The sequence below is a fragment of the Gordionus sp. m RMFG-2023 genome, chromosome 2 (assembly GCF_954871325.1).
Source record: "Gordionus sp. m RMFG-2023 chromosome 2, tfGorSpeb1-WG-v2, whole genome shotgun sequence".
In the NCBI taxonomy this organism is placed as follows: Eukaryota; Metazoa; Nematomorpha; class Gordioida; order Chordodea; family Parachordodidae; genus Gordionus; species Gordionus sp. m RMFG-2023.
In genome coordinates, this window is record NC_088776.1 from 26,660,266 (window position 1) to 26,677,517 (window position 17,252).

Sequence of the window (17,252 nt, forward strand, 5' to 3'; positions counted from 1 at the left end):
TTTTTTTAAATTTCTTAACGTACAGCAATAGAGAATTTTTTCTTTCTTCCTAATGATGCCTCAAATTAAGTTTTATCTCCATTATTTATTTCAGAAATCAATTTTAAACCTTATATTATAGCGTGAAGTTAGCCCCCCGATATTCAAATTTTAATATTTTTCAAATTTTTAAAACGGAATTGATTTGTACCATTTCAAACTCGATTTGTAACATTACCGTTTTCCAGCTATTGACCGTTAAAAATATGGCGCCAAAATAAAAAAACACTCAATTTTTTTAAAAAATAAATTCTTAACGTACAACGATAGAAATTTTTTTTCTCTTCCTTATGAAGCCTCAAATTAAGTTTAATCTCCATTTTTTATTTCGGAAATCAAATTTTAAACCTTATATTATAGCGTGAAGTTAGCCCCCCGATATTCAAATTTTGACATTTTTCAATTTTTTAAAACGGGATTGATTTGTATTGTTTCAAACTCGATTTGTACCATTACCGTTTTCCAGCTATTGACCGTTATAAATATGGCGCCAAAAATAAAATACCCACAATTTAAAAAAAAAATTTCTTAACGTACAGCGATAGAGAATTTGTTTCTCTTCATAATGATGCCTCAAAGTTTTATCTCCCTTATTTATTTCGATCCCCACTTTAAGGATTAATTTTACACTTTATCTCTTTCACTATTGTGCTGTTTGTTTGTATAGTGGAGCCCAAATATTTGCAGCTTTCAATTGCCGATATCTGCCATTCATTTATATCAATGCTCTCTGTTTCATCTCCTCATCACCATATACTCAGTCTTTTCTCTATTTACTTTTAGTCCGTGTCTTTATAGGATATTTATCCAACTCACTTATCTTTCTTTCATTTCATCGTTGGATTCCGCAAGTATCACAATATCATCTGCAAATATCATATTCCACGGGACTGTTTATGGTATAGACTGTGCTAATACACCTTTTACTATTATAAAGAGAAGTGGGCTGAGAGCCGATCCTTGATAAACTCCCTCGGCTATTGTGAAGCGTTGAAGTAAGAGTTTTGTTATATGACCCATATACATATCCTGAATTATTCTTATATATTTTTCGGAAACCTTTTTGTGGCGTAGCGCCCACTAGATAAGTTTTCTAAGGATTCTATCGAAGGCCTTTTCTAGATCGAAAAAGACCATGTGCAGCTTTTTATTCTTTTCCCTATATTTTTCACTTATTTGCCTAATTGCGTGGATAGCATCAGTTATTGATCTTCCAGGCATAAAGCCAAACTGAGTCTGTCCTATTTCGATTATGTCTCTTAATCTTTTTTCTATTATTTTTCCGTATAGTTTCAGACAGTATGATATTAGTTCTATGCCCCTATAATTTTGACAGGATCCCTTTTATTTTTGAAGATAGGAACTAGATAGCTCTGCCTCCATTTTTGGGGAACCTCTTCATTTCCAATATTTTATTGTACAGATTGGTGAGATGTATTCCATCATCTCCTAGTGTATTAAGACTTTCTATTGGAATATTTGTTGTTTTTCATATGCTTGAGGTATGTGATTATTTCTTGTTCTGTTATAGGTTGTACAAGGTTTTGACATGGGGAGTGTTCGTCTTGATGCAGTATGTGGGGATTAAAGTTGAGAAGCTCCTGAAAATATTCTTTCCATCTATTCATTATTTCTTTTTCCTTTATTATCAATTTCCCATCTTTATTCTTGATTACTTTCGGAGCTCCGTTAATATCCCTAGAATTCTTTTCTCGTTGTTTGGCTAATCTGTATATTTTATTTCGTCCTTCTTTGGTATGTAGTTCTTCATACATGTCATTGTATGCCATAGATTTGGCCCTAGCCACCGCCTTTGTAGCTATTCTCTTGGATTTTTTGTATCATGTTTTGTCATCTGGGTTTTTGGATTTGTGCAATATTTTATATAGGACTTTTATCTCCTGTATAGTGGCTTGTACCTCTTCATTCCACCACCATAGTTCTTTGTATGATTTGTTGCCCCCCCCCCTTGTCAAGCCTAATGTCGATTTGGCAGTGTCTATTAATCTGGATGAAAGATCTGTCCACATTTTTTCACTGACTTGTGAGGAATCTATTGTTTCAATGTTAGCATTGATTACAAAGGCATCTGTCATTGATTTTAATTTACCCTATTTGATGCATGGTTCAAGTTTTATCTTGTTTTGAGTGGATTTATTTGCGAGGTGTAAATCCATGACTAGTAGCTTGTGTTGAGCGGCAATATCTTCTCCTGGGATGACTTTGCAGTCTATTACATCTTTTAATCATCTGCGAGAGATAAGCATTTGATCTGTCTGGGTTTTCCTTGTACCCTTTCATGTGTTATTAAATAACTGTCCTCTTATAGTAAGTATTGGTTAAGGCAAGATCGAAGGCTTGCGCAAATTTCAGTACATGTTCCTTAATCATTTCTTTCTCCATATCCAAAACCACCATGATGCCTTTTGTAGCTGTCTCTTGCTTTTCCCACATGCGCATTTAAGCTCCACATATTATTACTAAGTCATCCTTAGGGATTTTCATTACAGCTTCATCAAGGATAGCTATAAAGTCATCTTTCTCCTCTTCCTTGCAACCCGTTTGAGGAGCATATACTGAAAGGATGTGTAGTATTGATTGACCAATGCAGAGTTTTATTTTCATTAGTCAATCAGAGATACTGTTGACTTCTACCACTGAGGAGGTTAAATCTTGACTGAGGATGATGCCGACACCGTTCCTATTGCTAACAATTTTATTATAGTTGATATAGCGTGCATACAAGAGACGAAATGGAAAGGTCAGAAGACTTTAATGATTGGAGATGGGTATATTCTCTTGTTCAACATTGATGCCAATTCTCTCGTCTTACCTTTAAGCGTATCAATATTCAAACTTGCTAACCTTGTTTTCTTTGCTTTGACCTTTATTTTACTTTTCACAGGATGGAGGTCTACACCCTGCGCGTCGCTTGGAGGGAACACCCTAACTTTCATATTCCTATTTTTGTTTATTGGATAAGTATCCTTAGCACCCGGCTGTCCAGGCCTGTCGGTGACCGGGGTGTCATCTCTAAGCTCCGAAATTCATCTTACCATATGTCTTTCTTTACACATCAGTCATCGAAGAAAAACCAGAAAATTTTTATGTTCCTTACCAGGATTGAACCAGGGACCTTCTGTTTCCAATAATACATCATAACCCACTGGGTTTTATCAAATTACATAATCCATCAATTTTGCGAAATAAATAATGAAGATAAAACTTAATTTGAGGCATCATTAGGAAAAGAAAAAAATTCTCTATCGTTGTACGTTAAGAAATTTAAAAAAAAAATTTTGAGTGTTATTTATTTTTGGCGCCATATTTTTAACGGTCAATAGCTGAAAAACGGTAATGGTACAAATCATTTCCGTTTTAAAAATTTGAATATCGGGGGGGGGCTAACTTCACGCTAAAATATAAGGTTAAAAATTTATTGAAATAAATAATGGAGATAAAACTTAATTTAAGGCATCATTAGGAAGACAAAAAAATTCTCTATCATTGTACGTTAAGAAATTTTATAAAAATATTGGAGTGTTTTTTATTTTTGGCGCCATATTTTTTAACGGTCAATAGCTGGAAAACGGTATTGCTACAAATCGAGTTTGAAACGGTACAAATCAATTCCGTTTTAAAAATTTGAATATCGGGGGGGGGGGGCTAACTTCACGCTATAATATAAGGTTTAAAATTTGATTCCGAAATAAATAATGGAGATAAAACTTAATTTGAGGCATCACTGGGAAGAGAAAAAAAATTCTCTATCGTTGTAAGTTAAGAAATTTTTTTTAAAAAAATTTGAGTGTTTTTTATTTTTGGCGCCATATTTTTAACGGTCAATAGCTGGAAAACGGTAATGATACAAATCAAACTGAAAACGGTACAAATCATTTTCTATCGACCTATACACTTTTATTTTTAAAATTCAAAAGTTGGTGACTGTCGTGAAGTTGGCCCCCATTTTGTTTTTTGAATATCTCAAAAACGGTGATGGTACAAATCGAACTGAAAACGGTACAAATCCGTCCAACTAATAAACAATTAAAAATCCAAAAGTGGGGGGCCAACTTCATGGACTTATCAAATAATATAATATAAAATATATAACATGTGCTAATGCTATCTATGTATAAATATTACCATAAATTAATTAAGAAACAAATCATGTATAGTAAGAGTAACTTGGTGCACGAAAATAATTGAAAAATATGTTATTATAAATAACTTTTTAACGGTAAAAAAATATGATAGAAAATAAAATACTAAACAGTACTTTAATTCATGTAAATACATATGTAACAAAATATAACAATATATTGTTTATAAACATTTTTGACTTTCATTATGTAACACTAATAATTAAAGACAACAAATATCAATACCAACAACAATACAGATCTTAATCTGTTGTATAAAAACCAGTGGCGTAGCTACGGGGGTGGTTTTCGGGTTTGGACCCCTCCCAGAGCAAATTTTTTTTTTAGATTATACGTTCAAAAGACTTAAAAGTTACTTTATATCAAATAAATACCATGAATATTTAAATTTTTGATGTTCGTGGAAGGATATATATTGAGATAATCTACTTAAGATAAACCCAGCCGAAGGCCCGTAAAGGGGGACTGGGGGGCAGCCCCCCAGTCTTATATATGTATGGATCCCCTCTAAGGAAAATTCCTAGCTACGCCACTGATAAAAACTATTGATAAGGGGCATGAATGTTTATTCTTTTCATTTTACTTTAACCATATCATATATTCCCAAAGAAAAAATGGTCATAGAAATTGATTCTACATAAAATAAATTTATGTGAAAAAACAGAATAAAGAGCTTAAACTTTTATATATTCAAAATTTAATCTGACCTTGTTATAATAAATTTTTAATTTATATTGACTCATTAAAATTATTACAAACAAAAAGATCATATCGATGATTTAGTATATTTTTGATTTAAGACATACATAGAGACACAAGTAAAATTAATGCTTGATTAATTTTTAATACCTAAAATATTTTTAGAATTCCTATTAAATCAACCAATTTAACCTGCATTCGGTTTTTTTATGTGTAAAAACGAATAGTAAATTATTCGGTTTTCTCAATAAATAGAATTATTAGAATATTTGATTTTAAATATGAATAAAATCGATTTTTAAATTTTTAAAAATAAAAATATTAAGATAATTCAACTATTTTCAAATTATCATGAAATAGTGTAATATTTGTTTATTTTGATTACTTTATCAAACCATATTTTTTTAATTTTATTAAAAGCTTTATAAGAAAATTAATATTTCAAACTTTTTTTAGTAATTAATTATTAAAATATCTAGTATAATTATGAATATTAACTTCGGAATTAATTGACCATGATGATCAGATTGATGTCCTCATTAAATAGAGTTATTTGGGAACAATATGAATGTAGAGTTGATATTAGAGTTTGAAGAGAATCTTCGAAGATATTTTTTAAAGATCAATATTTATTAAAAATATTTCTGATTTCATTATGAAAATTTCTTTGATAATAATCACAAAATATTTTTTACAAAAGGATTTGTAATTTAAGGTAACAATTGATTAATTTTTATTTTGCAGAGCATTTTAAACTCTGGTAGATCTAGTGGAAAGGATAGATACAATTAGGGCTGTGCCAATCCACATATTTTTCAACGATCCGATACGATATTGGGTCAAAACCGATCCGATATTCATATTGATCTTTCACCACCCCCCTTTGAACCTAATGTAATTAAGAAATCAATATTTTGCTATATGCAAAATATATAATTATGCATTTAATTTAATTTTTTTATTTCTACAATAATTATAAAATACGGATTAATAGTTTAAAATGAAATCTTCATTATTCCTCCTCGTGAAATTCGAATTCCGCAGATAACGCATTTTGCAAAATTATCTTTCACTTTTGTAAAATATTTCCAGAATTCAGACACCATATTTAAAAAAATTATTTTATTTTAAGTATAAATAATAAAATTGGCGTTATTATTTAAAAAGATTTAAAATAAATAAAACTTTGGGTGTTCTTTACTATTTTTATAAAAAAACTTTGAAAATACTATAAATCTATTTAAAAAAATAAATAAAATTTAAGGAGTCTTATGCATTTGCATTGTTTAAAAAAAAAAAATTAGAAAATATTATTAATGTAAAATAAATATAAATAAAATAATAAAAAAAAGAAAGTAAAAAGATCGGATCGGGTTTTTACAGGTATCGGCCCGATCCGATATTTTTGGAAAACGCTAGATATCGGTGTCGATCTGATCCGATATTTAATATCGGCACAGCCCTAGCTATAATCATAATTTTAAAGATAAAATGTTAACATTCATTATAAATAATATCATATGCCATTTGAAAACTGCAAATTCAAAGAATTTTTTAAATAATCTTGTTTCAGTAAAGTCAATAAACTCCAACACACTTAAATTGCATCAAAAATTTTTTCAGAAAAAGAAAAGCAAATAATAATAATAATAAGATAAATTTTTGATCTGATATTTTAAAAAGCTCGAATCAGGTCCTTTTTAGGGAGGCCTTTATTGGCCGAACTCTTGTGGCCTTACGCAGCCCAGACCCGTGAAAAAATTAAAATCTAAGTCCAGGCTCAGCCCATCATAGCTAAAAAATATATTGGAGATGACCAGGCCCATGGAAAAATTAAAATCTAGGCCTTGGTAGAATAGGTGATATAAAAAAAAATATCTAAGCTATTTGCAACAAATGTACCATAAAAATAATACCAAAAAATTACTTTATTCCTATATTATCATGATAAACTTTGTTAAAAATTTAAATAAAAACAAACAAACGTTATATTAATAATTATTTAAATGTTAAGTCCAAGCCCATGGAGAAATTTAAATTGAAGCTCTTTCAAGCCACATAAATTCTAGGTCAGTGTCGACCCAATGTAATCAATTTTAAAAATATCAACATACATTATTTTCTATGATTTCTAATTTTTAGAAATAGATTGATATTTTTATGCCTGAGATATATTAAAATAAATGAGCATTTTTTAATTTTCCGTTTTTTAAAAGCCCAAGTCATAAAATAAAAATTTGGAAATAAAATTTTATTATTTTTCTTACATTAAAATATTATTATACAATCGAATTGAAATTTCATTATTGGTTGATTTTCAAAAAGCTATTTTATGTTAAATTAATATATCAAAATTAATTTTTTCAGAAAAATAACCAATCGAAATTATTTATGTATTGCTATACATCCAATTAAATATTTTATGTCAAACTTTAGGAACGATGCTACAAAATCCCGTCGCCGTTCTACCCCCTTCGATATACCTGATATTGTAATCGAATACCTCCATAAACTCGGGGCTTTCTTCGTTTTGCTCTTCCCTAGAGGTTCGGCACGAAGTGGCCCTCAAAAAGTTTCGTAAATTCACGGCGTGCATAGCTGAACAGACTTGTTTGTCCAACTAAATTAGAGATAATATTTAAATATCGTTTAAAATATATATAAACATCGACCGTGCCTCAAAGGCCTAGTTCAAATCTTGGCCAACGCAACATTACTTGAATTGAAATTGGTTGCTGTTAATTTAAAAAATTATATATTCGTCTATTTGAAATTATTTTATTTAATGAATTATAAAATAATAATAATTTAAACCTAATATTGTAATTGTTTATTTAAATCATTGTTTTTTAAATTTAAATCTGATATTTAATGTATAATTTTGCATAACCAATTGTTATAATTGGATATTATTTATAAGTAGTTATTGTTGCAGTGAAATATGCGTTATTAATAAATAGGGGGTAAATAAACAAAGATTTATATTAATTTATAAGCATATTAAGCTTAAAAAAGAGAAAGCAAATAAATAATCTTAAACTTCATATTTAAATATTATAAAAGAAATTACGTCGGAAATTAAATTTATTATGATAAAAATCAGAAATTTTTAAAAATTTTTTTTGATAACAAAATAGACCTAAAATTAAACAAAACCAAAACAGAAATCTGCATACTCAACCCCGAGATTCCCCTAGACTCATTTAAAGATTACAATATTATCGAAATCGAAGATATCCAACTCTTGGGATCCCCACTACTTATAATAAAATTTCGGAAAAAACTATCGATAAAACCTTCTCCGAGATGCAAAACTTGGAAAAGTTCATCAATCATATCCCATCGCACCAACTTTTTTATCTATTAAAAAAGTGCTTGTATTTACCTAAAATCTCGCACCTCTTCCACTCATCCTCCTCAGGATTTTTCACCCAACATAATATTCGCTTAAAGACCTTTATGGAAAGGATCCTTAATCTTCCATTATCAGACTTTAACTGGCACCTTGCTCAATTACCCGCTAAACTTGGTGGTATCGACCTGATCCCCTTAGAATTACTCTCCCTATCTCTTTTTATCTCTAATCGCCTTTCGCTATTCCGCGATCTCATCTTTCATAACCCCCAATGACGATCTCTTAACAGTAGCAATCGAAAGATGGAATCTACTAACCCCAGAGGATCAAACATTCCCAACTGAAATTTCTAATAAATCAATCTTGGAACCCCTTATAAAGAAACTACAAAATAGTCTTAACCTTTCAGATATCAGCGATATACAACTTCTTTAACTAAACGATAAATACGGAGGGCATGAATGGTTCGAGGCACTTCCAAGCCTAACTTTTGATAATCTCTTAACCAATGACCAACTGAGAGTTACGATAGGATTTAGACTTGGATGCTTGCTTACACATTCACACACTTGCCACCGTTGCAACCTACCCGTTCAACCAAACGCAAGACACGGCCTAAACTGCTCCCGTAGCCAAGGTCGCCACCTCCGGCATAAAGCTATAAATAAAATCATCCATAACGCTCTTAATAAGGCTAAAATACCTAACATCCTAGAACCAACAAACCTCTCTTTACAAGATGGTATCAGACCTGACGGTTTAACCTGCACCCCATGGTCCAATGGGAAATCCCTAATATGGGAGGCAACCTGCGTCTCTTCCTTTCCCTCATCAATTAATTCAAACCCTCTTACTAGCGGGGAAAATAGAAAAATTAATGAATACTCAATACTAAAAAACTTTATTTTTGAACCCATAGTCATTTCAACTAATGGCAATTTCTCACAATCAACATATTTTTTTTTTTAAATTTAGCACGTAAAATTTTTAACATTACAAACGATAAACGCGAATCAATTTTTCTTAAACAAAAACTCCAATTAAAAATTTTTAAACATAATTATACCTGTTTTTTAAGAACCTTTTTACTATAAGCTCTTTTTAGAGCCATCGATATTTTTAAAATATATATTCACTTTTAATATATATATATTTTATTTTTATATTTTGTTTACATGTTTTAAAGATAAATGATTTGGTAAATTAAAAAAATAAAATAATGTCAAATAAAAAAATGTTAAAAATTAAGAGATGAAATTGTTGGGAATATTATTCAGCTCTTACAGGGATTTGTTCTTTATGATTTTACTTATTTCTAATCCCATATATTTATCGCGAATATTTGATTAATTAGGATGTTATAAAAAATAATCTAAAAAGAAAAAAATTGTGAAATAACATGTAATCAAACCATGATTTATTTATATCACAAACACCACCTACCTGAAATTTTTTTATTTCCGATTCACCCAGAAAATAAGAAATAATAATCAACCAACGGTTGGTAGATTTAGTTGTACAGACCCTATAATCTTCAAGACCTAATATACTTTACTTAGATCATTCAAAAAAAATTGCAATATTAAAAACTTAATAAGAAAAACAAAGTTATATATAAGGAAAAAAACTCTTTAATGCTTGATTTCATCATAAAAGATTTTTTATCCATAAGAAACAAAAAAAAACTTTTTACGAGAATTTTGGATAAAATTTAAAAGATCAAAAAAATCGAGATTTTTTATCATACTATAAATTTACAACATAATTTCTTTTTAATATTTAAACATCATTCTTAAGCTTCGATTAATTGAGTTCACTTGTTTAAGTCAAAATTAAAAGTTTTCCAAGATAAAATTTTTTTTAAAAAAAATTTGTGATTTTTCTAATAATTTAAATTTTGACATAATATCTTTTGTAATATTTAAACATGAAGTTTACGCTTATTTTATCGCTTTGACTAAATTGCAAAGGCCCAAAATACAAATGTCAAGGTTAATTGCAAATGCTTAAGTAAAAATTATATATATATATATAAACTCTATTAATTGAAGTGAGATTCATTTTCTTATGATATAAACAACTTATAAAAATTTAATTAATAGATATATTCAGTAATAAAGGAATTTTCATTAATAATATATTTCAATAAATTCTAATTTTAAATTTAAATCTGTATTATATATATTGTAATGCATACAATATATAATAAAAAAAATACAAAAGTGGATCAGAAAAATTGCATAATAAATCATTTAAAGAACTTAAGGTAGCTGGTGAAAATCCAAAACAAAAGTTGTTTTTTTGAAAATAACAATTACAACCTCATCAAAATTATCTTCATTTTTCCTAAAGATTTCTTCATATTCTCCTTTATGCTCAAAAAAGGTGATAATACAACCTTGCCTGAATTCTAATTTATACCATAAAAAGTTCAACTTAATCACATCTTAAAAAAAATTAATCTGTATCATTTTTGGTTCATATTCTAATACAATATTTGATTCCTAATATACACAAACCATAATTTTAAACCAGTGTAAATTAGCATATTTAATAATAAGTGATATAAAATCTACAACTAAACCAACAAAATATTCATTTATTCAAGAAATTCCAGACTCTTCTTTACCTTATGTGATAATACAATCCGAGATTCAATTATCGTTTCCTTTAAATAATAATTGCATTCCAATTCTATCGTTAACTTTAAAAGAAACTTCTACATTACAATTACCTTCATCTATGAATTCTAATCTATTATATGGCTTTTCATGCACAGAAGCAGTTATCCAAAGGAAAATTTTTTAACCTATTGGGTCAAATTTTTTCATTTAAATTCAAATGCAACAATTCCACAAAAACTCGCTTTTTTATAAAAACACCCAATCCAACCCATGAACCTAAGACTTGTACATCGCGTTTATATTATAGTGGTTATGACAGACAAAGTACCAAGAAACTTAGTTGCTTTAATTATTGATGAAATTATTGTATAGCTTTTGCAGGGTAGTAAAATGCATTTTTAAAAGAGTTCACCAAATTTTAAGCATATATTCTGTTGTTGAAATTCATGATAATTCAATAGTCTAAGTAGTAGAATACTTTCTTAGGCATCCAATGACAATAGTATATAAGATTCACTAAATCATAAAATTATTTCTGCGAACAGGGGCGGACTGGAAGACTAAAGGCCCCGTGGGGCATGATTCGCCCCTAAACCTTCCGGGCTATACTCTATTATTTCATTTGAAAAGAAAGTTTGGTATAAAATTAGAATGCTATTATCTTTAAAAGAAGCGAAATTGGATTCTTGAGTGAAATTGCATCATTATATATAGGAGAATCTGAGGGAGTCTCTTGTATTGAACATTTTGTTTGTAGTTATAGATGTTATATCTCTTGTTAAATATGTTAATTTAGGCGGTTTTAAATTTGTGGCTTGTGTATTATCATGGGTGAAGATACTTGTAATATAATACATAAGGATGGATTTTTTTTACATGTGAGATGAACTTTTTGGTATGAATTGGAATCATAGATAAAGTTGTATTATAAACTATTTTTGAATATAAAGAAGAGTCTGAAGAAGTCTCTTTAAAAATAAAATTTTTTTTGATGAAGTTGTACATAATGAGAAAAGACAACTTTAGTTGTTATCGATTCTCACCAGCAATCTTATTTCTTTACAAGATTTATCATGCAATTTTTCTGCTCCATTTTTTTTAAACTAATATTGTATGCATGATAATATAAAAAAATATAGATTATTTTAATTTAAAATTAGATGTTATTTTAAAAAAATTACATTTTTTTTCTTTATATTTAATAATTTTAGTCAGAATTGAAATGTAGATGTTATCTTTAATAAAAAAATGATTAATAATCAATAAATTTTAAGTAAAAGAATTAATGGATAAATGATATAATAAACTTTCCAATCTCCCCACTCTAGCCCAGGAAAATCTTAAAAATTTACAGTGTAATCGGTTGTACAAGATAAATTAGCCAATACTAAGTGATTAAATTGATTTAATTTAAATTAAAATTTTATATCAGTTCAATTAAATTTTAAAATATAATATAATAGTGTAATAAGTCACATTTTTAATTTAAAAAATATGGTTCATTATAGTTAGCAGGAGTATAAATTTTCTTAATACTTAGTGTATATGAAAAAAGAATCCAACAAATTAGTATTTTAAATCAGGGACAGGAAAAGGTTTTTTGGGCTAGGCTGGATAATTTTTACTTTAACTAAATAAATGTCATGCCTCAAAATTTTAAATATTTTATATTTATGTCAAAATTAAAGAATTTGAAAGAAGTTTCATTTTTTAAAATAAATATTTATTTTATCTTATATATATATCAGAGACCCTCAGAGGTACCATTTATATAGCCCGGCCCGGATTTTAAAAAAAAATATGCGGCCTGGATTTTAAAATTTCAGGCCTGGCCCAGATTTTTTTTAAACATATATTTATTTTTAATTTTTATTGATAATAATTGAGATTTTAAATATTTAGTTTTAAATTTTTCGGCTCGGCCCTGATACGTCTAAAAAAATTAAAATAAGGTCCAGCCCAGGCCTGTAGATCTCTGATATATATATTTAAGGAGTTTTTGTTTTGTTTGTGCTGCTTGGTATTTTCATTTTGGTCCATTCCTATTAAATATTTATATAAAACTATTATAATAATGTCCTATTTAATATATATATATAAACTATAAATATTGCATGTATATACTTATATAAATTAATTAAATATTTACCTGACGCTAAAAGAATAGAAGTTTGAACAAATGCTAGTGTGAATAACCCGATTATTGGTTCAAAAAAATTAAAAAGACTTTATAAAATGTGGAAACAAAATGGTGTGGGCAAGCGATAAAGCAAGAAGCTTTATTATAAAAGTTATGCAAATTTAAAACCCTATTAACGGCACAATCTTTTTGAAATAATTGGGTCACTATAAAGATTCTATAAATGATAACCAATCAAGGAAGCGTGCATTTAATATTGTTAAAAATATTGAAAAAGATTAACTATGAGGAATATTGTTGTTTATTTTCATTTTTTTGAACTATTCCGATTAATGCATTATATTAGTAATATTTTTATTTTTAATAATTATGAAATGTATTCTAAAAATTACATATTTTTATGCAATATATATTTTTTGCAATACATTTCAATTTTTTTATAACTTTCTAAATAGTTTATATAATATAGATATAATGTATTTTATATGAAATGCTTCGATACCAAATATTTAAAAAAATACATAAATATTTTTATCTCACATTCTTGGATAAACAAAAATTCACTTCTATTTTTTGTCCATATTAGCGTGCCCCCTACATTTTATAAAGTAATAGCGTGCTTTCGCCGCAAATTTTAGGACTATAAGATTGAAAATGAGGTCAAAAATTAAAAAATCATTATATTTAAAAAAAGTGTAATGTCAATTAGAGATCTGCAAAGCCTAGCTAGTCCGAAGCCGGGCCAGGAATATGTAAAAAGATTACAACAGGTTAGTTATTCTTGCATAAAAAATTTCGGGCAAAGTCGGACAATTTGTATATAAAATATCATGTAGGGCCTATCAAGTCTCTGATTTTTAGTAAAATTTTAATAGGCCAGCCAGCTCGGGCATTAAAATTTTGATATATTTTATTAAATTTTAAGCTAATATTTTGATTTATACTATTTGAAAATAAATTACAGCTTATTTATTTGTATTGATATGATTAATAACAAATAGATTTTAAAAATAATTTTATAAAATCATAGAAATAGATGCCATAGAGGAGAAATATAAGGGGACTTAATTGATATTGGGAAAAAATTGAAAATAGATATTAAAAATGATATGGCGGGAAAATTCGCATAAAAAATGTACGAGGGGGGGGGGAGGTTGAACTTTTTGTAAACTTTAATAGGCTGGCATGACTTTTTGTAAAATTTTCATGGGCATGAAGAGCAAAAGATTTAACGGGTTTACTGGGCAACTTGTGAAAATTTTTTAACGGGCTGAAATAGGTCGAAATTTGCAGATTTCTAGTTTAAATTGAATATTATTTTTCGAAAATTTTAGAATGCATGATAAAATAAAAAATTGCGAATTGACGAATATATATAAAGTTGGGGTATGTTATGTTTCATAAACATTTCTTCGAAGTAAGATAAGATATTGAAATAGTTCAATCTGTATAAAAGGCGATTTTTTTACATAGGTTTAATTTACAGTTATACCTAGTACATATCATTTTTAGTAAAATAAAATATTGAAAATTAACATTTAATTATATTATTTTTATAACAAATAATTTTAAACAAATTACCGAAGCCTTTTTACCGATCCAATAAAATATTTTCCAAGATAAGGTTGGGTTAATTTCATAATTTTGAGAGTAGTAAGTTTTTAAAACAATGTAACAATCACCATCGTAAAATTTGCCATTAAGTGCTAAAAAGATTAAAAATATAAATATTTTCTCCGCTAATATTATACATGGTTTCCCATCCAAATAAGGAAAAGGTCTGAGCAAAAGGGAAGTGTCAATCAAGAAAGGGAAAGTCCTCCGAGAAAGGGAGAAGGTCAATTAAAAAAGGAAGATCGTTATTTGTTTTTATATATTCTTAAAAAAATTTACAATTTTTTATTAGTTTTTTAATCCTGATCCTGAATATCATCAATATATTCTTAAATTTTTGGATATTTTTAATTTTACTACTTATTTTATTTCTAAATTTTTGCGATCTCAATCATTTTTAATCTATTTTTGTCTCTTTTCTCTATTTTATTTTCTTCTTCCCATTTTTGATGATTCTATTTTTGTCTTTTTAAAAATAATTTCTTCATTTTCCGTCATTTTTTTCAATGTTCTATTTTTTGTCATTTTTAACCATTCTTTTTTCATTTAGCAATTTTTGGTGTTTTTAAATTTTTTAATCTCACTTATAATTTTTTTTTACTTCCCTTTGGCAATATAAATTTTTTTTTATTAATATTTATATCTCTAATTATTTCATTACAATTAAGGTGTATAGTAATAAACAAAAAAATTATATTAATCATTATCTTCTACGCAGGCAGCATGTCCAACCCATAAAATATTTTTCATAAGTATTACTGATTTAAAATAAATATGCTACAAATTTATTCTATGAATTAATATCGATTTCAAATTTTCCTTAAGGTTATATTTATTGACCATTTTTAAATTTCCAAATCATTTGAAACCTTTTCACTGCAAAACTAAAGAAAAATATTTCAAAAATTGACATCGATTTGATTGAGACTGCATCATATTGGAACTTAAGGAAATTAAGGTAAATGTGGATGACATTTTATAAATTATATGTCATTGTTGAGTCAAAAGTAGAACTTTATGAATTTAATATTAGTCTAGCCAGAATAGTAGCAAGGTAAGTACATTATTACACTATTAATACAAATTAGCTCAATCCCAATGAAGAATGAATTTCATATTATAAATTCATGTGTCAATTAAATTTCTTCCCATTTTTTAATATAACTATATTTTGTAAGTTTATTTTATATTTATGCAATAATTCTAAAGAATATTTTTGTGCATTAATCTATATTTCCAATATTTTTTTACAAATTCTTTTTCGAGACATTTATTTAAGTGATTTAACGCGGATTATATACATTTAATATTTTATCATTAATTTATATTTGAATTTGTATATTGAAATCGTCAATTCCCAATAAATTTCTGAAACTTAAATATTTTTAATAACTCCTAAAATAATTCTTTAAATCCCCCCTCATAACAATTTCTGCATATGCGCCTGCTTCTACATTTTGAAATATAGGTCTCCATATTTAGAAAATAATTATTGGCATTTTCTTAGGATATTTCTCTCTCCGTGCTCTATAAAACTAACCAATTCCCCTTCAATATTAGGATTTTGAATTCTGGCAAAATCTTTCCATTTTTAAAAAAGACAATTTCTATTTAATTCAGATTTGAGCTATATGTCAAACGAAAAAAGGACAAAAGAATGGCTAAAAATAACAAAAAAATAAAGATTTGAAGAAAAATGACAGGAAAAAATAAAGAAATTAATTTAAAAAAAAAAAAAAAATTGTAAGAACATCGAGAAAAGAGGACAAAAATGACTTAAAGAGTTCAAAAGTAAGAAATGAAAAAAAGGAAAATTAAAAATAATTCAAAATTGAAAAATAATGATATTTCAGGATTATTAAACTGACAACAAAAATCATAATTTATTTAATACACAAAAAATAACGATTTTCCTTTTTTAATGGGAATTATCTTTTTTTGATTGAATGGCTTTTCCTTTTTTTTGATAGGACATTTTGCTAAGTCTTTAGTAATATTCCTTTTTTGATTGAACCTTTTCATTTTTTGATCAAACCTTGATTTTTTAATTGACGCTTTTTCTTTTTGGAAGGGAAACCATGTAGGTTATAATTTTTAAGTGTTAAACTATTCTACCCTCCTCTAATCTATTGGGCAGAAAATTTTCGATTTCCCAGCAAATAATACCTAAATGAAGTTTGTTTAATTATTTTAAACAAATAATAGATTTTTACCAGGTTGAGTTCCAATTAAAGGTTCAAAAAAATCGCTGTAATCTATGTTGCTATTAACCTTTTCAATTTCACTATATATTTAATAAAATTCATAAAAATTAAATTTTGATTAATAATAACATATCATAATCAATTTGCTTTGTATTTTTGGATAAAATCAATTTAAAAAATTAATCTATCCTTTAAAAAATATAATGATATTTAGGCTTTTCATGTCAATTAGATCGTGATTCGGCCGACCCCTTTTAAAATTGTTAACAATTTCTGGAAATATTTATATAGGTAAAAAAATGATGGCCGTTTATTTTAGCTAGTTAACATACCTGATTCCCGAGATACCAGGCCTCAAAGGTGTGACCCGAATCAGTAAAGTGCTCTGCCAAAAATTTATAAATAATTTATTAA

At 27.5% G+C, this 17,252-nt stretch overlaps 1 protein-coding gene across 2 annotated transcripts in view; it reads right to left on the reverse strand.

Moving 5' to 3' along the window:
- LOC135925141 (protein flightless-1-like) overlaps nt 1-17,252 on the reverse strand; it is a 102,878-nt gene that overhangs the window by 49,584 nt on the left and 36,042 nt on the right. For both annotated transcript variants that reach the window (XM_065460343.1, XM_065460344.1), the window contains 4 exons: nt 16,848-16,918; nt 16,750-16,800; nt 14,602-14,726; nt 7,333-7,521 (listed from right to left, as the gene is read on the reverse strand). In XM_065460343.1, the coding sequence (XP_065316415.1) occupies nt 7,333-7,521; nt 14,602-14,726; nt 16,750-16,800; nt 16,848-16,918 (436 nt within the window). The remainder of the gene's footprint in view (nt 1-7,332; nt 7,522-14,601; nt 14,727-16,749; nt 16,801-16,847; nt 16,919-17,252) is intronic.